Source organism: Taudactylus pleione, unplaced genomic scaffold, assembly GCF_031769625.1.
Source record: "Taudactylus pleione unplaced genomic scaffold, aTauple2 ptg000026l, whole genome shotgun sequence".
Classification (NCBI taxonomy): Eukaryota; Metazoa; Chordata; class Amphibia; order Anura; family Myobatrachidae; genus Taudactylus; species Taudactylus pleione.
The window spans coordinates 36,475,518-36,497,084 of NW_028284428.1; the positions used below are offsets into that span (position 1 = coordinate 36,475,518).

Here is a 21,567-nt window from a genome sequence, read left to right on the forward strand (position 1 = left end):
AGACTGTCCCTGTGTGAACTTCTCTCCACAATTTTTGCAGGAAAAGGATTTTTGTGCAGCTTTGGATCCTTTGGAAGACATGCTGCAATACTCTGTCACACAGACACACACAGTAGGTGAAGAGACAGATAATATAGAGACTGTACAGTGTAAAGGGGCACAGAGGGAGATATGCTATGCAGCGCTAAATTAATAGTGCTATTAAGAAGCAGATGAACCTGCGTTACTGGCCCGATCACAGAGCCGTGTGCAGTGTCCTCGTGCAGCAGGATGCTTAAAATGGCCACCAGCGTCCTTGATAGAAGCGCTGGGGCTGCTGGGAGGCAGAAGCAGAAGCCCGTCTTAGGCTCCACTCCCTCCACTATGGCACCCGTTCTCAGTGCTAGCGGTGCATGCTTACTATACCTGCCTGACGTCCTGGCTCACCTGCTATTCAGGGAGCCAGGACACACTAACCTTGAGGCTGCCTATGCTGCCGGTGGCGGGATTTATGCTGGGTGTGCTTGCGACGTGCGCTGCATGCAGCGCATCTAGGGACTCCCCAGAGACTTTCTCTGTAGCAGGAGACCTCAGCGCAGGCCACAGGCAGCAGCGGTGAGGTCTCCCCGGCAGCTCCAGCAGTGCAGACAGGCAGGGGCAGTGAGCTGCCTGTCTGTATCCTCAATTGGATTGATTGAAGTTAATTTTATAGAGAGCCCTAAGGAGCATAGGTCCAGCTCCCAGGGCACAAATTTTAGACTGACCTGTGGGGGGGTATAGAGGGGGAGGAGCTAGCTACCATTCAAATTTTTTAAAGGTGCCAGCTCCCGGTTAACCCACTTCTATACCCCCATTGTACTGAGACTCCAGTGTCCCCTAGTGGATGAAGGAGAAATATATATATATACAGGGCTGGCACTACCATTAGGCATCTGTCTAGGGCGCCAGCCACTGGAGGACGCCACACACCGCCGATGCATGGGCTGCCGGCGTCAGACCAAAGTCTGGTAACTAGCAGCCCAAGACCCGCTCACTGAAATCGCAATGTTGAACTTCCACTTGCCCACCCACCGACGGCTCAAGTACCGCCGGGCATAATACTTGTGGACCAGTGGAAGGCTTCATAAACCCTCACTGCACTGCGCACAGTTATAGGGCTCCTTCTCCGTGCCACGTGACGTCACTCGAGCACCACTACTCCTGCTACCATGATGCCCAATTCCAGCAACTATCTCAGCTCCATGAAGGTGGTGCAGGGCTGCTGGTGTCCGTGACCGTGACCGAGTTGTGCAGCAGCTACTGCTGCTATTCAGGGATAAGCTGCTGCTGTTTAGGAACCTGGTGTCCGTGTCCTGGAGCCAGAGTGCAATGCCTGTAAAAGGTATGCTCCATCTACGAGTTCTCTGATACTTCCCAAAAATTTTAAAAGTTGTATTGTGATAGATAGGAATATATGGATGCATATTTTGCAGCTACAGCAGCTATACTAGTCAATGTTTCAGTTATCTACTATCTTTAGGATAAATCAGGTTATATAAATAACTGGAACGTTGACTACTATAGCCGTTGTAGCTGTGCAAGTTATTTCCTTATTTCCTAGACCACTGAACTCAATATACATACACCACTGTTGGCGGCACTCAATTAATAAAACAGCTCTTGACAACAGAAGTATTCCAACGTATCGATATTTACTACCTGTGTCAAGTGCTGTTTTATTACCTGAGTGCCACCGACAGTGGTGTATATGGTGGATTCGGCATGACGGAGTTCTCTCGGAAGGCATCAGTTTATTGAAATCCATGTTGCGCAGTAAGTGCGGCCCGACTGCAGTTTGTGTGTGTGTATGTATGTATGTATATATATATATAAAATTTTATATTTATGTTTGTGTGTATATTCCCCTACATCACTAGCCATCTCACCTCCTCCCCCGCTATGCTGGTCACTTCCCCTGTGGCAGCACACAATAGGCCTTTCATTAATTTCAGCTCCAGGCCCATGTGGACCTTAATCTGGCACTGGATAGTGGTGGTGGGTGAGGGTGGGTGCTGATACCGTGCTGTGCTGGCCACACCCCTTTTTAGGATCTCACGGGGAGGGGGGCATAACCCAAAATCTTGCCTAGGGCACTAATTTGGCTAGAGCTGGCTCTGAGAAGAGAGTCCTCTTTTGTTTTTTTTTTAATTTGCGTGGAGGGGGGCATTAAAGGAAACTTTCGCCCTGAGCTTCACAAGGTCTACAAGTGGCCCTGGCTGTAACACACTGCAAATATTTATGTTTTAATGTTGTAAAACAATTATGGAAACAGCGGCTCGCCAAACCTTCCTCTGTGGCATTGACACATACATTATTCTGCAGAATTTCTTTGCATACAGAGAGCTCTCATGCTGCATTTGTAATCGCAGTGATTAATTTATGCATGCCCATGAAACGGCGTTCAAACAGACATACATGCCTACGTTTTTCTGACCACCCCCCCGTCACCACCCCCAAACTCTGACAACCTGTCACTCTCTTTACGATGGATTCCTCTGTGCATCCGTAATCACAATACGATTGCTACATGCGCAGTGCCGCTTATACGCATATGTGATGGCAAACAATCTATTGACCTGCATAAATATTGGCATTACATTTGCAGCTGAATCCGGCCCTATGTGCGAACAGCTTTCGGGTTCAACACTTATATGCATATACTCTGGTAAGTACTGAGTTTTATAAACCAATGGTAGCTGTCCCTCTATTCCAAATTTCAACTCTAGTGTTGCTTATAGGATAGATAACACTCAGCAGATATAGGAATCAGTCAGACTGGGGTTAGTACTGGCAGAGTCAAGGCGTAGAGTCTAATGGACCCCCCGATTTCACAAAGAATCGCAGGATGGGATTTTCTGTCGGGGATTCACAGATTGCAGCCCTCTCACTGCCCCCTAGAGGTGACTGTGGGCGGAATGCAGCAACCTGAAAAATGCGGTCAAACCCCCAAAATGTGAGTTTGACCGCATTTCTCATATGCACCAATCCCTGGAATGTGATACACTCCGGGGCTTGGTTGCGGTGAGTAACGCCATGTTCTTGGTGTCGTTACCCACAGAAGTGGGCTTCTATCTGGAGAGTGCTGTGAGAAGGATCCAATCCCTTCCCGGCATGTGCATCCTTCTGAGGATCCTCTGGGTCATAGACCCGGAAGTCCCTCCATCGCATAAGGCCACTCTTGCCGAGCGAGTGGTCCTCTGTGGAGGTCGTCATGCATACCGGCGTTATTAACACCAGCATGCATGCGAATGGCGGCAGCATGTGAGAAGCAGGATACAGAATTAGCAGACAGAAGAATGGGCAGGCAAGCCGAGGTCAGGGTCAATAGCTAGGGTGCAGAACAAGAGTACAGTTAGAGGTCGGAATAGCAGGCAGAGGGGCAGAAGGAGGGATCAAGCTGAAGTCAGAGTCACAGACAAATATACAGAATGGAGATAACAAGCCAGGACGGTACACAGGATATAATTGAATTAGCATGGCTGGAGCACAAGTAGGAGACCTGATAACCTGGAATCAGTTTGGTGCGCAGAGGGTGTTTATAGACAGGGCTATTTGAATTGGGCGCTAAACAGACGTCTTTGTACAAGGTCAGCTGGTACTGAGGGGTCTATTTACTAAGCTCTGTTAGGAGATACAGTGAACGGTGATAAGGTACCAGCCAATCAGCTCCTAACTGCCATTTTTCAAACACAGCCTGTGAAATGGCAGTTAGGAGCTAATTGGCTGGTACCTTATCACCGTTCACTTTATCTCCTAACACAGCTTAGTAAATAGACCCCAAAGTCATAAAAAGCTGCAATTCTGCATGCAGAGTTGCGGACCACCAGAGAATGCTCCAACAACCAGCAGACAGCACATAAGATGTCCGGAGGATGACAGCGGGACTCGCTGCAGCTACCTTTGAAGAAGAAAAAGCTGCCAAGAGACCCCCATAGCCACGCTGTTGCAGAGGATGACTGGAGCAACGTGACAAATGGCCACCACAGTCCAGCCGCTGGATGTCAGCGTGGCAGCCCCTGAGAACCCAGATAGTGCAGCAGATAAGCAGCCTGTGTGTGTGGTTCTATTTGACACTGGTGACAAAAGGTAAAAAACTAAATATCACAGCACCTTAATCAGACCACTTAGGTGATCATTTAGGGAGATCACCTGCTGCAGTGATAAGTAAAGGTAACTGTTTGTCATCGGACATAGGGCCTGATTCAGACCAGCCCCCTAAGATGCATATTCTCGCTGCTGCCGACGGTATGCAGTGTGTATGCATTGTGCGCATGCGTATACATCACAGTGCGCATGTGCATACCTTAGCGAAAGTTCACAATGCATTCGCTCGCTGCACATAGACAGCCCAGCAGAGTGGATGACAGGAGAAGCCGTTTGTAGGTGGTAACAGGGGCTGGCCATTAAAAACGGGGGAGTGGAGGTGCAAACGCAGGCGTGCCAGAGCATCTCAATGGCGTTTTAGAGGTGTGCATAATTATAAGACAGTATCATAGTACACGTCACCTGGCTTGTTTTTATACTGCAGTGCTGGCGGCAGAGTATGGTCAACCTCAAGCGCTGCATTAGCATCCGATGTTCCGATGGTTGCATACACTTCCTGGACATGACGTGCACAAGTGGTCGTCTTAAAACAGGCTGGTGGGTGTCTGCATACACTATGTGATCGCTCTCTAAGAAATACTGGGTGTGCTAATGCATTGCTGTGCGGTAGCACTGGCAACGGAATTTGCATACACATCGTGCGAGCGATCGCATCTAGTGAGCGGCTCTGAGTCAGGCCCACTGCCTCTTTAATCCTATTTTTATAAGTGTTATTTATCTGAGACACAATTTCCAATATCTTAAAGAGACTTTTTATTATATGTGTTGAATCTAATATTCTGATTATCAGTTTATATTATAGGCTCAATTTTTTACAAGTTGTTTTTATGCAATGTGATAGCAACATTGTCACCACTGAGATTGTGTTTATCCTATTTAGTATTAGTATCCATTGATTGTTACAAATAATCTATAGATTATACTTTATAATTGATATGAGTCTCTGACTGTTTAACAGCACAGTTTTATTTATTTATTTGCTGGTGTCAAAAGGCACATTATGCTACTTATGCTACTTATATTCCTTATACTACACTAAGGGCCTGATTCAGAGATGAACGCAATGGCGAGATCGGGCGATTGTTTGCCATTGCGCAAGCATATAAGCAGCACTGCGCATGCACAGCAATCGCATTGCGACTATGGATGCACAGAGGAATCCTTCGCACAGTGAGTGACAGGTCGTCAGTGTTTGGGGGTGGTAACGGGGGGTGGTCCGAAACGTGCAGACATGTCTGACCATTTAAATGCAGCCTGTAATCACAGTAGTGAGGTGTTCTTTAATTAGCGATGGTCTTCATAAATGATATGGTCCAACGCACACAGATGAAGCCTCGTGGTGACCAGATGCTGGATATATTGCACAAAAGTCCCAAATCCAAATGGTGCCCCCATAGGGTGACAGGGTGCTGGAGTCCAAATTTCACCTTGAAAAAGCTGCCTCTGTGCAGCGAAACGCCTTGGTGATACCTACCCTGCTATTTGGCACTCATCAATTTGGACTCCAGCACCCTGTCAACCTTTGGGGGCACCATTTGGATTGGGGACTTTTGTGCAATATATCCAGCACTATCGTGATTACAGGCTGGTAATATACCTATACCATTTCTGGACTTTGCCACCCATTTATGACCAATTCATGGTGCATGTTCATTTGTCATGCTGATTTACCCAGTGTCTACAGGGTTCTAAAGCTATATGCCTTTATGAATGAATTAACCTACTGTATGATTATGTGATCATTTTATAATATATTGATCTCCTCAGTACTGAGTTTTATTTTGTACAGTATTCATTGTTTATCTTATTAAATTGTTTTTTAACATATTATCAGCGCTGCTATTATATTGTTTATATTGAATAGATGAATAGATGCTTAAGTTGTTTAACCTTCCACCATAAAATTAATTTATTGATAGTGCTAATTATAATTGTAATACTAGTCACACACCCATCTCTATGAGGGGAGATGTACTAAGCCTTGCAGAGAGAGAAAGTGGAGATAAAGTACCAACCAATCAGCTCCTACCTGTCTTTTTTCAAACACAGCCTGTATAGTGACAGTTAGGAGCTGATTGGTTGGTACTTAGGGCCTGATTCAGAGGTGCTCACTATTTGCGAGCGCTCGCTCTGAATCAGGACGGGGTATTTTTTTTTTATTCCAGCCTCCAGGCCGCTCGCTAAGCTGTAGGTGACCACCCACAACTTTTGCGAGCAGCCTGGTGATGGTCGCGATTATCGCGACCATCGGGCTTGCGAGGAGACCCTGTGGTAAGGTCTCAGGTCTCGCAAGCCCGAGTGGACTTCCTGCTCTAATAGAGCAGGAAGTGCACTACTGACATCACGAGTGATGTCAGTAGGGCTGCCCACAAATGCCAGGCATTCTTAAGGGAACGCCTGCGTTTATGCAGCCACCCCCCTTGCCCGCCTACAAAACGGGGTTAGCTGTCAATCAACATCGACAGCCGCCCCGTCTTGTAGTGAGCCCCAGAGCGACGGAGCTGCCGTCGCTCGCGCATGCGTACGCCGGAGGCGGCATATGGGCAGGGCCAAACATCGACCCGCTTGCGAGCGCTATATGAATCTCGCCCTTTATCTCTCTCCACTTCATCTCTCTCCGGCTTAGTACATCTTCTCCTGTTTCTTACAAAAAAAAGGATTTGATTGACAAATCAAATTTGCTTGACAATGAGTCATATTGGTTACCTATTTTAGCTTATTGGTACAAAATTGTTTTGAATAAAAGCCAATTACCACTTTTTATAATTCAACTGTCAAAGAACAGTTACTTTCTTCCATTCTGTTGAAAATACAAAATATGTGATTATATATGATTATCTTACCCCCACAAGTTGCTGGTCTCCCAGTCCATGCCTTGCTATCCATACAAGTTACTATTCTTTCCCCTTTCAGCTGGAAACCAGGTGAGCAGTAATATTCACATTTGGAGTTAAAGTATGCACCATCTGAGCATTTGAATCCTCCATGCTCTGGCATTGTGAGAGGGGGACATCTTTTTTCTAAATTCAGAAAAAAAAGCAATATGCTATTGTGAGTTGTATATATTGCAAGACAGTGCAGGTACCACCCAATTAACGGAAAGGCACAGAGTGGCAAAATAACAAGGACGTTGCAAAGTTGATCTCTGCGGCAATAAAATCTGTGTTAGGGAGGGGGACGAAACAACTACTAAAGTGACTAAATAATATCTCTCCTTGATTGCTTAGGTAGTGAACCTCCAGTACTATAATTGAAAGGCGCCTATGCTAAAAACACAATTACAAGAGTCAGGCAGTGATTAGATGGTCATTTACACCGACTGTCAGAGCATTACAGTTACTCGGCTATTATAAAACAAAGCACAAACATAGATACTTACGCTTACATACATACTTGCCAGACCAGCGTTTATCCGGCTGGCAAAGAACTTGAGATGCACCACTTAGCTCATAGCCTTTTTGACAATAGATGTTGCACCGTGTTCCTTTCACAGTTTTATAATAGGATCGGGAAGGACTGGTACAGGTGGCATGGCCATTTTTCACTTTGATTGGAGAGCACCACGGGGTATCTGTCAGAAAACAAAAATACTTTGCAGTATTTACAAATGGTGTATGATGTTATACAATAAACATATAGGAACTGGTCTTCAGATAATAAAATTTACTTTTTTTCTATTTTAATTACGAGGTGCATGCATATGTAATCATTTAGAGCAATAAATAATAGTAGTAGAGTTTTCTTTAGCCGTACCAAATGTCACTTTTATTTAGCATAAGCTGATTTTATTAAGACAAAGGACATTTAACACTGACGAATAAGTCAATACAATATATTGCGCATTATAACGGTGTGGGGGGGGGCAAATTCAGTATAAAACAGGAAATCATACATATAGAGAGAGCAATGTAATTGAGGCTGACAGCAAAATGAGAAAACAAGGGGATGGAGTGGAGAAAACAGTGGTGGTGGTGGTGAGCAGTGGCTAGACAGAGAGAGGGGTATGAGAGGAGGTATATGTCTCACTAAAGAGGGAACACTACAAGAGAATAGGGCTGAACGGGAGGGGATATGATCAATTTGGGGGTAAGTTAGACATAGGATTCTTATAGGAGGCAGATTCTTTAATCTCCAGCCACCTTAACCAGGTCCTACTGAATTCAGAGAGTTTATCAGCCACGGAAAGGAGGACATCCTCCATGGACCAATTCTTTGAAACCAGTCACTATGGAAGGGTGGAGAGTTTTCCAGAACACCGCTATAAAGGCACGTGCTGCATTGCTGAGGTGGCATAAGAGATTTTTTTATACATGCCAATGGGGACTTCAAGTGGGCCACTAGTCGGAAGCCTGGGTCTTTTGGAACAACATCTCCCAGAATAAGATTAGAAGTAAAGACCACGTCATTCCAGAAGTGAGAAATAAAGGGACAATCTCACCAAATAGGGAGTAAAGAGCCCATATGGCTATGGAATTGCCAACAGATGGAAGGGCAAGAGGGGAACATTTTATGAAAGAGTGAGGGTGTCTATAACAACTAGACAAGATAGTATACTGTGTCTCCATGACTGTAATACAGATGGAGCTTGAGACAGTTTATTGTGAAATCATCCTACTCCAATGTGTTTCCAATAAGGAAAGATTTGGGTCTCTTTCCCAGGCTGTAGTATAAGGGGGGAGGGATAGTGAGTGGTTATCTAGCAAAAGTCTGTACAGAGTAGATATCATATGGGTGGGTGTTTGGGGTGAAATACAATTTCTCAGGTGGCGTGAGGCCACCCCTAGCAAGGGTTAGTCTGTTGGAAGTAGATATAAAATTACACAGTTGGAGGAGCTTACAAAAAGCAGAGTGAGGAATGGACCATTTCTCTTGGATATCAGAAAACTGAAGGATCCCCAATTAATCCTAAAGAGTCCTGCTTCAATCCAGGCTATAAAGCAAGTCATATTATTTCCCCAGGGAAAGCTACAGTTCACCAGAAATGAAGTAAGAGGGCTAAATGTAGAGAATATACATGGGAGCCTTCTTAACGATTTCCAGCAAAGGAAAGTGGAAGTAATAGTAGGATGAAAATGAGAGAGGGAGTGGATATGGGGAAACCAGGTGGCGATTTCAGATGAAGGAAGTCTTTCTCTATGACAACCCATTGTTTTTAGTCTCTCTCTATGACAACCCACTGTTTAGTTTCTCTCACCCTAGTCTACTCAAGGATTCTAGTCAGGATAACAGCATGACAGTAGGTTTTAATGTCTGGTAACTGAAGGCCTCCTCTGAGTTACCCTGAAACTAAAACATTATGCCTAACATTTGGGTATTTTCCATCCATATCAAGGTCTGTACAGTTTGGTACCATGGGTGAGGAGCATGTATTGGTAGGGGTTGGAAGACATAGAGCAGTCTCGGAACAGTATTAATTTGATTACATTTACAGTATTCTGCCCAGCCAGGAGAGTTGTTTAGGGTGCCATTGCTTATAGTCAAAAGTAAGGGTTTTAATTTGGTTTTAATTAGGGGCAAAGTTAATATGAAAGAGTCTGGATGGGTCATTAGTAATTTGGGAATGGGAAGGCAAGTTGTAGGCCACCTTAAATTTCTGAAATTCAAGCATTACGAGGGATGTGACCATGGAGGATAAGGTAGCTAAGAGGTCACAGTGCCAGGAACATATACCTAAAATGCTACAGTTCCTCTAATAGACCTTGCTAAAACCTCCAAAAAACAAAGTGAAGGTGTGAAAAAGGGTACCCCTGCCTAGTTCTGATGGGAAGTGACTCTGAGAGAATGCCATTGACTTTGACTTTAGCAAATGAGGAGTCATAATGCGTCATAATCCTATGGAGGCTCAGTGAACCAAACTCCATAAGCCTAAGAAGTCCTGGCATAAAAGCTTCAATCAACTCTATCAAATTCCTTCTCTGCTTCAGTTGATAAGAAGACAGAAGAAGCAGAGCTGTGGGATGCAAAGTAGAATAAATTGATGACTTTAGTTGTATTATCTCGAGCTTCTTGGCCAAGTATAAACCCCACCTGATCACTAGATTTTTAGCGTACAACTTCAGATCTACAGTATATTGAGAAGGGAGATTGGTCTATAGCTAGGGCATATGAATGGGTCTTTTCCCTCCTTGGGGATGACCTCCACACGAGTCTCCAGAGATTGACGGGAGAATTTAGAGGAATTGGATATCGCATTAAATGTCTGAAGCAGAAGGGAAGCCAACTTATTATGGAAATTCTTATAGTATGTGATGGAAAAGCAGTCGGGACCTGGCCTTTTCCCGAGTGAAAGAATGAGATAGCCTATTCGACTTAATTTATGGTGAAGGAAGTCTCTGTCCGCAGGGGCAAATTGTATTTTTTCATAATAAGTTATCAGTTCAGAAGTATAAGTAACACCACTTACTCACTGATATTTTCAAAAGCACTTCAACAAAAAACAAGGTGCCTGGATTCTTAACAATTTACATGTAAACACTAGCAAAAAGTTGCTGTGAGAGTACATATGACATATTATTTGAGTCAGTAGATCTGTGAAATCAAAATATATAAAAAACATATAAAAAAAAATCAAGTCTATACAATGCAATATTTAGTACAGTACTAGTTTGTTATAATAACCGTAGTATAATATATGATGCTGGATCTTTATTATTAAAGGATGCCCAACTGTCTCCATATTGTTACAGAACCAACAGAAGATGATCAACAACTAGACTGGCAAGGCATGACAGGATATGCTGTGCCTCATTGTTCTGCAGCAGATGGAGAGTCACAGGCTGTATACTTCTGCTGTGACTTCAGAAAAATTCCCTATGATATTACTAGCTGAAACATAACAATCAATTAAAATAGGTTTAGGTGACTGCCTCTAATATGCGAAAACAGCATAACAATCATAAGGGATTGTTTATTTATCTGTACAATAGCTCATGTTGTCAGAACTATAGCTTATTCAGTGTGGTTTCATTTGTGTGCCAAAATTATTTAGGATGCATAGAATTGCTTAGATGTTATGATGACTATATAAATAGAAATATTTCTTTAACAGGAACATTACAGCTGCTTTGATCAGTAAGGGATGAACCAGTAATCAAAGTAGCTCTTACTGTCTCTCTGAGTGTTTGCCAAATTAGCTGGAGCCAAAAAATCAGATGTGATGCACATCTGGCTTGCAGAGGAAAATATGGAATGTGAAGAAACAAAAATTGATGAGCCTCATTTCAGCGGAAGACAGCTGAGGTTCAGAGCAAAGTTCTCTTGGAATGCCATAGATTAATCGCCTCCCTCACAACATTTCCTCCACACATTCTCTTCTTCATTTTTTTTACACCTAAAAACCAGAATCTTAACCTCTGGAACTGATAGGATACAGGAATATACAACAACAGAGGCCTACTAGAAGGACATGACTGATTAGCGTGCAACCTCTTCAGTGTAAGCTCTCTTTACCAAAGCAAGACTTCCATAAACACGAATTTCCAATCCCGGGATCATGGTAGCTCATTCCTCCCTAAAAATCCCCTTTTGTAAAGGCAACATACTGTATGTAGGTGGTATCACATATCTATCATGGCTTGACCTTAACTACGAGATGCTCTTTGGAGATTCATTACCTGAAAAGATGTTTATCCCATAAATTGTTCTGCTCAGCTCTTTACCTCAAAGTCATGATCATTACAGTACCTCCTAGGGCACTTGCTGGGGGTGCCTACATCATCCATGGTGCCTGAACAATTGGTAAAATCAATAAATACTTTAAATACTTAGAGTTGGCCTTTTCCAAAATCATAAGTTCTTCAATTAAACTGCAAACAAGTGGTGGAAATGGAAACTCTAGCACTGGAAATACACTAGGCCAGGTGTGTACCCAGCGATGGCACATGCAATGACTGTCCCGCTGAAATCGGAATGCTGGGGAGGGGTGGCGGATGGCGCCCCAGTGAGACCACACTGGTCGAACACCCCTAGAGCCGGCCCTGCGGTCTACTCATTAATGCAGGATGTCAGAGTCAAACTGTGTGTGGTTTAAAAACATGCAACTTTATGTGTATTTGGGCTTCAGTAAAAATCATGTGTTCCAAACCGCAAATAAAATTGGCAAAAAGCGGAAATTAGTAAATTGTGAAGGTCTCCCACATTATTTGTAGCAAACTCATGTGCTTTTTTTTTACATTGATTTTCTTTTTGTCCCTTCCCATAAAGTGTACATTTGTAAAGTGTTCGAGCTATTATTGTCCCATTGATAGATTGTCACATTTATGTCATAGAAGACTGTAAGTCTGCCAGATTTGCCATAAGTCTCTTGACGGCCTCCCTAAGCTAGTTCAACTTCAAGGTTATAGAGGTTTTGTGTTTAAGAATGGTTACAGCCTAGACGGAGCCATAAACTGCGGCGACTTAGGAATCTTCCTATTTTTTCTGTGTACCTCTATAGGTGCAAGGAAAAATTAGGCAGGTTATATCACCATGGAGTATCTTCATGACTATTCCACTAGCATATCGCAGAGAACTTAATTGCTAAATTTTTTAAAGGTATAGTGTATATATACATTTTACAACAGACCAGCAGCAGGTGAGACAATTCTAGTGCAGGGTGACATTTAGACATCCCTGTGGTCCAGCACTGATTTATTCAAGTTCACTATGAAGAACTACATCTCCCAGTATTATTCCCTACTGAAGTCCATTATACTATCCTTGGTGCATTGTGTAACAGAGTATACAACACACCTTAGGTTTCCTAATTGGTTGATAACAGTTTTAGTTACATTCAAAGGCTAGAATAAAGCATTTGATACAATTCTCCTATATTACTGTAGATTTGTGTAGTAAGTATAATGTCTCACAACTAAAGCTGGGTACACACTATGCGATCCATCGTACAATATATCATTCCATCGTGGATCAGAATGATATATCGTGCGGATTGCATAGCGTGTACACCTGATGGCAGATGTGCTGCACAACAAATGGGACAATGCGATGAATGACTCTGTGCTGCTAAACGCATCGTGCAGTGTGTACGGACGCTGCAATGTATCGTTCCATCGCGACATCCTATCGGTTGGGTACATAAACATAATGTGTACCCAGCTTTACAGTAAATTGTCTTTAACTACATTTGAATAAATCAATGAGATATTAAAAAGTAAAGGATAAAAAGGTAATTTACATGTATACATGGAACAGACCACAATGACAAGCAAAATACTTGGACATCTCAATGGTTCTAATGTTGCAGCAATTTGAAGCAAGTCTTAGTGAAGCAGGGAGTAGTTTTATGACTTTCACACACAGCCTGCAGAATAAGCTAAGCCTTCACCTGGGGAGCGATGTCTAGAACGTGCATAAGCATCCTCATCATCTTCCAGGGGTGAATATCCCGATCCTAAAATAAAGAACAAATAAAATGGAAATAGCAAAAGAAAAAAAACAAAGTACATGTTAGGGATGAGACAGCGAGTGATATTAATTTGGGAAGCATCCATTTCTGTTACTAAGTGCATTTATGGCGCCAATATAAAAGAGCAGACCTGTTTGCTTACAGCAGCAGTTACTATTCAGTTATTATAATTATTTTTTTAGTTTACTTATTGTTATGCTTTGTAAAAAAAAAAAGACTTATGAATTGTTTTATAATTATGTACATATGCACTGTGATGCTATGGATTACAATAAGGTTTGTACATTTAGAAAGTGAACAAGTCCACCATAACACATAAGGCATGTTATATCCTTCCTATCTTCAGAGGTAATAGTGGTTTAACAAAACTGGCGGGTTCTGTTTTGGTGACTGGGGCAATTACAGTATTTATATCCCAGAATGCTGAATTAAGCTCAACAACCTGCAGCTGTTGTGGCACTACAAGTCCCAACATGCTCTTACAGCCTCTTGCTAATGGTGAATGCTTGGACTTGTAGATGCAAAACAGCCACAGATTGCCTAAACTTACTGTAGTAGATAGGGCACTGTTCTGCAACTAGTTTATCCAACCAAACCGTCAAGTTACAAGAGTCAGTGGGGCGATTTTCTGCTATTTCGCATGCGTCACCGGCAGTTATTGTTTAGCAATTGTGATTGTCGCATGCGTCACCCGCAGTGATTGTTAGCAATTCTGCACACATAGAGAACCCATTCGCAAAGTGAATGAGCGCTCATAAATTAGCCATTGTGATCGAAATCGGTATGTAATGCCGCCGGATGTATTGCCAGCGGACTAAATACCGACGCTGGAAGCCCGAACCGTCAGGATCCCGACTGGGACTGCAAAGTACCCTAACCCCCCCTCTCCCCCCCACTAACCCTCCCTTAGTGGTGCCTAACCTTAACCTCCCCCCAGTGGCGCCTAACCCTAACCATCCCTTCCCCTAGCCTAACCCTAACTCTCCCTGGGGGTTGCCTCACCCTAAGTCTCCCCGGGGGTGCCTAAAACTAACCCCCCCTACACGGCAAACAGCTAACAGTCCCCGCTTACCTTCGTTCGGGATGCCAGGCGTCAGGATTTCGGCGTCTGGCTAAAGGTAGGCGTCGGAATTTAGAAGCCTATCTTTAGTACATAGTCGGCCTTCCAGCGCCCGGCATTCCGGACGCCAGTAAATGAACTGCATCCCTTGTGATCACATACTCAGTATGAGTGCTCTCTGTGTGTTCGGAGAACCGCTGTATTTGAGACAGGTCAGACCTGCTGCAAGGGCTGCATGGCTGGTCTATGTGCGTCGATATTACCAATATTTACACTGGTACGCGACGTCAGGCACACATGAGAAGGCAGCAGAGGGCGCCCCTATGCTCAGGGAAGATTTGGAACAATTAACATATTTTCACAGCTGCGTTCCATGTGAAATTGCATCTGCAATCGCATTAGCGTCCATCTCACAGCCCTGTGCACGTAACGTTCACAGTTTTATGTACTCATTTTAACTTAAGGCTGCAAAAAATTAGAATGTGGAATTAAAGTAGAATATCGGCCCTGTTGTTGCTTTATCTAGAACAGTGACAGAAACAGATTATACAGGATGCAAAATGTTTTGGGTTTGGTGATTATCACAAACTTTCTGATCCAATTATAATGTATAAGCTCCATAAATGGACTAGATGCACTTTTCAATGGTAATACAGTACACGCAGATTTAATGCTGTAATACTGTACATTGTTAAAGCATAGTACAGCTTAGTTAGCATAATTATTCATAGCATTGCTGTAAGTGCTGTAAATATAAAGCCAGTTACAATGAATGATGTTAATTTAAGCTTTGACATTAGAACCAACATGTAGTCAGTCAGCAGTACCCAAGTAATTCCGGGTTATCCAGTTTCTCCTGTAACCAAAAAATTTAAGTTTAAATGTAAATGCTGAAGAAAGAGGTTTATATGAGCCATGGTATAATGTACTGTGCACACGTTGCCGATACAAGTTACAGATAGTAATTAATTTCAACATCTCATAAAGGTAGCTATAGATTGCTTTTATGCAGAGCCCTGGGTGTGTGCACCTATTGCATCTTGTTTTCTTTCTCTACATCCGTGGTTTTGAACTTTGAACTTTGTCAGGGCCACACACTGTCATACAATCCCATAAAACCGGGACACACTTAAATTACACAGGTTCTGGGGTTGGCATCATACACACACTGTCACACTCTCAACTCTTCCTAAGTGCTGTGCTATATCACTTTTCCAACAGCCGCATACATGAAATACAGAGTTAGTCTGCCATCTTTGTTTGCATGATAAACTTTGACTTTCACTCACTGTCTCATCTTACAGCAGCTGCCTTGGGGTCTTAGAAGAGTATCTGGCAGACTCATGAGCAGCTCAACACTCAATACATTCAGACTATGGCAGACAGAGTAATCAATTCACAATCTTTGATCCTGGCAAAGCTTAGCATACGGAGATTACAAACAGCAGGGGAGATTGATAGCAGCCACAGAGTGCCATTGCAGACAGGTCCTTCTCTGTCTAGGAACAGGACTCCCCCCCCCTGATGGCAGCTCTGCTAGATATGGTCTTTAATGCTGGTCTACAGAGTGATTTCATGGGGTGATTCAGCTGCGGATTCAGTGACAGGGATCAGGCAGATTCCCGATTATTGCGCATGTGCAGTACGGGTCTGTGATTCCGCACGCAGTCTGGCAGCAGACTCAGTGGGCGGGGAGGGGGCTGCGACGGCCTCTGTTTCTAAAAAAGAGTCGTTCAGCTGGTCGCTCAGTTGGTCAAAGAGATTGCAGATGATCCGATCCTGCGGTGCATGCAGGAGGCGTGACGCCTTCTGCTGCATTACCATATTACAGCTATTGCAGCTGCTAACATAGTATATCCATCCGCAGTTGAATCACCCCCTTTGAATCATCCCCTTTGTTCTGCAGTGATTTCTGAAGCAGAAGTGATTTTGTAAACTATACTGATCTGTAAGTCAGTCTGCTCCTGATAAACCCCATTCCAAATGGTATGACAAGACACCTGCCTGCACTGTTATTTACTCTAAAAAATCCAGGTTAGGACAATGTCAAAAATTCAAGGCTGCAGGTCCAGTCTTCAACCCGAGCAACGCCGGGTATCGCAGCTAGTTAAACATAAATGTTGAACAACAAAAGTAAATGTATACACTGTAAATATTTATAAATATCAAATTTCAGTCAATCTATAAAACTTAATTCAGATGTACACAAGATTTTTACAAAATCCCTTGTTACAAATTCTCTGATGGCTATGATCTTAGTTATACGTCAGGAGCCAGCAGGGCCATAGCTAGGGTAGTGTGGCCGATGCCATTGCACAGGGCACCACAGATCAGGGGGTGCTGTTTGGGCCTGTCAAATTTCTGTTTATTATCATTCTTGCGTGTAGCTTCCTCTTATTTCATCCCCAGCATCTCCTGGCCTCTCCTATCTCTTCCCTGGCCCTTCAACATGAAGCCATGGCTCTTTTTTGGGTACATTATGTCCCTTTGAAAAATGAGGGGGCGCCAATGCTCTTTCTTGCACAGGGCACCAAAAAGTCTAGTTATGGCTCTGTTAGCCAGTATATACCACCCTAGCATACCATGAACATAGACCAAATTAAAATGATAATACAATTTATTATGCAGCAACTGCAGCTGTAATGAGTTTTAATAACCTACAAAGTTATACCTGAGACCAGGGTAGGTAACGTGTGACACTCCAACTGCTGCAGAACTGCACATCCCAGCATGTGCCCTGCTATAGTTTTGTTGTTATGACATGCTAAAACTGTGGCAGAGCATGCTAGGATGTGTAGTTCTACAGTAGCTGGAGAGCCACACGTTGCCAAACTTGCATCCAGACAGGGGCGTATCTATAATAGGTGCAGGGTGTGCGGGGATCCAGGGGGGCAACGCACCGCACACCCTGCACCCATAATATTACTTACCTCTCCAGAGTCTCACGTCGGCGCGGGGGTCCAGCGATGTAAAACAACTGGAAAGTGGCCTTGGCGGCCATTTTCCCATCGTTTGCGCATGCGCAGTACAGGGAAAATGGCCGCTGTGGCCATTTTCCCGATGACCTGTGCATTCATTATAGACTATGGGCACACTCTAGTGCCCAGAGTCTATAACTCCGGCGCTGGCGGCGCACAGCTCAGTGCGCTGCCGGCCGCCGGGGCGGAGAGGAGGGGGCCCATGTCGTAGAATACACACAGGCCCCCTCCTCTCTAGAAACGCCCCTGCATCCAGACTAGATGGTTACGTGGTTTGTTCAGCCTTACCGCTGGCACCCAGCTAGCTGAGTTTCTCTCAGTTACCCTGGCAACATTTTATTCAGGGATGTGCAGTGAGGGTAGGCAGGGGAGGCAGAGCCTCCCCTGTCATACTCCTGAGATTTGTTATAAAAATTATTAGAATACAAAGAAGATATTTATAACTTATAAACATCTTCTTTGTTTATTGTAATCATTTTTATAGTTAGCACTCACCAGCTTTGTGGAGCTCCCTGGGACTGCAGGGAGACGAAAGATTGTGCAACTACAGCTCAGCCTCACTTCTGTATAGTCAGTCGCTGGGGGTGGGGCCACACCATGGGCAATAAGCTGCACAGAAAGAGAGCTAATACAGGCATGTCTGATGGACACCTTGGATGTGTCATGTGACCAGGAAGTGCACTACAGTGTTTAGAGATCAGAGCTCAGTCAGCAGAAGTAAGAGAAGACACAGTGATGCAGGTAGGAGAATCAATGGACACTGAAGCTTAGTGTAGTGAGGGGAGAGTTACAGTGAGTAGGGGGTGAGACAGGCTCCCAGCACTCAAACACATCTCCATGTGTGCCTCCCCAGCCATTGACCTCGCAGCATGTCACTGATTTTCTTAGTACGTTGCGGTTAACAACTGATTTTCTATTGTGGCAATACAAAATCTTTGTTATCAATGCTTAGTAATAAATAGACCCATAGGTAATCGGTATGTAATACCGCCGGCCGCATACACACACACACATACATTCGCCCCCATGGAAAAAAAAAACACACACATTGGTCCCCACAGAAAAAAATGCACATTAATATTGCCCCAGCCCCCACAAAATACTTTCTTGGCTCATATGGTTAAGCCACACAGCGAAACGCACGTCAGGAGACACGCGATGCACGCTGCTTGGCATGTGTAGTGTGAATTTCTATGTATTAACCACCTTCAAACACAATATGTTGTAAAGAGTTAAGGGCGTCTGTCAGACTACAGGACAAATATTAGCGAGCGCGTATGACCCTGCTTCTAGTAGTACTCGGACATTCTATGCCTATACATTTAGTTGGAGAGTACTGGCTATATTGTTGTACATCAGCGGTGCCCTCATTATCAACATACGATTTATATTACCAGTCTCTTAGGTGCGAGGCTTTTCTCTGACATTTATTAATGGGATATTCATCTGTGTACCGAATTTTGTATAATTAATATTTGCATACAGTAAGGAATTACACCTTAGGGTGTACAATACGTCACTCTTGGTATAAGGAGAGTGAAGGTGTTATTATAGAGCTCACTTGCAGCTAGGGTATGATAAGAGCTACATGGTTTCATAACGGCATCTGAGTACAATTGAACACATTGTATCCATAATACTGATTCCATCCACTTATAAAATAGTGGATGGAATCAGTATTATGGATACAATGTGTAGAACTACACACTACAACGGCTAGTAAGGGGACATATGATATCATCATTGTTATTAATTTTTCCCATTTAATGTGGAACAGCAATGTATTTTTGAGAACAAATAACGGCAGCCCTGCATAAATCAATTATATGCCTATAACATAGCAATAAATAATAAACCATTTTTAAAATGCAATGGGCGATAAATCATGAGGCTGTTGTAGTTATATGTGAATTCACTATTAATATGCAATCCGCTTGATTAGATGATTATATTAGATATATAGGACAAAACACGTATGATACTAAGGTCCTTATGATAATATTGGATTGGCATACATTCCCCATTTTTAGTAGCCGTCTGTGATTGAGACAGTGAGGATACTATCATTGGATTCCCATTAATAGAGATACAGTGCACCTTGATGCAATATATGTCTGTCGTCTACAGACGCCCATGTGAGATATAATACCACACTAATTTTAATGTGGTTAGTCCAATAAATATACAATATATTAGACATATAAAGGTGGCAATATCAATTGAATAGTTTTTATTTAAATAAAAAATACGAAATAAATAAATTTCGCTGCATCCCATTTTAAGGATTGATTAAAGGTTAATAAATTGGTGTAACTATGGGATTGTTATATCTTGTGATCTGGTCGAATTAAAATTATTTATATTTAATGTGTTTGTCCTTGAGTGCCCTGTGATAGGAATACTTTTTTCTTTTTTCATTTATGGACTTTCTTGACTTGTCAGAACCGAGATAGGAGGTTAGGGACTGGAAGAGAGCATGGGAGTGACAGCAGACTGGCAGCAGGTACACTGGGAGCAGGGGTGCTGGGATTAGGAGGGAAAATAGCACCAGACTGGGACATGGGGTGCTGGGACTGGAAAGGGGACGAATAGTAGACAGGGCTGCTGGGAGGGGAAGGGACAGATAGCCAACTGCTACTGCCTGCTGCCCTGAAGGAACTTTTGTTCCTCTCCTCATCAAGGAAACATTTTAAGCAGTTGCACCTAGAGCTGCGACTAGGAGCAGGGGTGCTGGGACTGGGAGAGGAAGTGATAGCAGACTGAGAGCAGGGGTGCTGGGACTGAGAGGGGAAGGGACAACAGACTGGGAGAATGTGTGCTGGGACTGGAAAGGGGAAGAAGAGCAGACTTGGAGAAGGGGTGCTGTGACAAGGAAGACAAAGAGCAGCAGACTAGAAGATGGGGTGCTTGGACTGGAAACAGGGATACTGGGACTTGGAAGGAAAAGAGCAGCAGACTAGGATATAGGGTGCTGGGACTGGGGACAGGGGTGCTGGGCCCGGGAACAGGGATGTTGCGACTAGGAAGGAAAATAGCAGCAGACTAGGAGATAGGGTGCTGGGACTGGGAGCAGGAGTGCTGGGATTGAAAGGGGAAGAGATAACAGACTTGGAGAATGTGTGCTGAGCCTAGGAGGAACAGCAACTTGGAGAAGGGGTGGTGGGAAGGGGAGACACAGCAGCAAACTAGGAGTATCACTGTACTCACAAGAAACCTCTGTCTCAGATAAGTCACTCCATCAGGCTGCGCTGCTGCTGATCTCCATGGATCAGAGGGGAATGTGATGGGCTCCTCCAATCAGAGCTCAGAACATGCTCCTCTGCAGAGTCTTATGGGAATTACTCAGTAATGCAGTGTGCCCAGCCCTAGTCCTCTGTTTGTAGCTGCCGGCCGGGTCAGTCAAAAGTCAAAACAGCCTAGATGACTGCCCAGCAGGCAGCTTCACTACAGCCTGCACACTTCTACAGTGAAAAGCGCCATCACCGTAGGCACTGCCCTCTCGCTATAGAGAGTGTAGCTACTAAGCAGTAAGGCCCATGGGCATCCCGCCATCGGCCCAGTTCGAACCTGCCCCCAGGTCACATTATACCACATGACATGGCCTCCAGGTAACATTATATGAGAGTGATCCCTTAAGGGGCACATCCACTAGACGATCTACTCCCTGTCCAATCTCTAAACGATTTTCCCTTGATTTTTTCCCTTGAAATTTTATCTTTCAGTCTGAACGATTAGCAAACGATTTACAAACTATCTTTAATAGATCAAGTGAAATTGACCTGCATGTTCACATGTTCAGTCAACTGACGAGACGATCAAACGACCAGAGGGAGCGTGCATCGTTGATCGTTAACGACCAAACACTGCACGATTTATAAACGATTGAATGATAACAACGTCGTTATCGTTCAATCGCCTGCTAAAATCGTGTAGTGGATGCCCCCCTGAAGTTAAGTCTGCAGTACAGAGTGCACAGCTTCAATACCAAGCCCTGATACTGCTGC

General features: G+C 43.8%; 1 protein-coding gene across 2 annotated transcripts in view; it reads right to left on the bottom strand.

Annotated features, from left to right (window-relative positions):
• SRPX (sushi repeat containing protein X-linked) overlaps positions 1-21,567 on the bottom strand; it is a 92,304-nt gene that overhangs the window by 25,638 nt on the left and 45,099 nt on the right. The window contains exons 2-4 of one of the 2 annotated variants that reach the window (XM_088451686.1): positions 13,445-13,510; positions 7,502-7,693; positions 6,966-7,142 (exon numbers count right to left, since the gene is read on the bottom strand). In XM_088451686.1, the coding sequence (XP_088307812.1) occupies positions 6,966-7,142; positions 7,502-7,693; positions 13,445-13,510 (435 nt within the window). The remainder of the gene's footprint in view (positions 1-6,965; positions 7,143-7,501; positions 7,694-13,444; positions 13,511-21,567) is intronic. The other variant, XM_088451687.1, reaches the window with a different exon arrangement.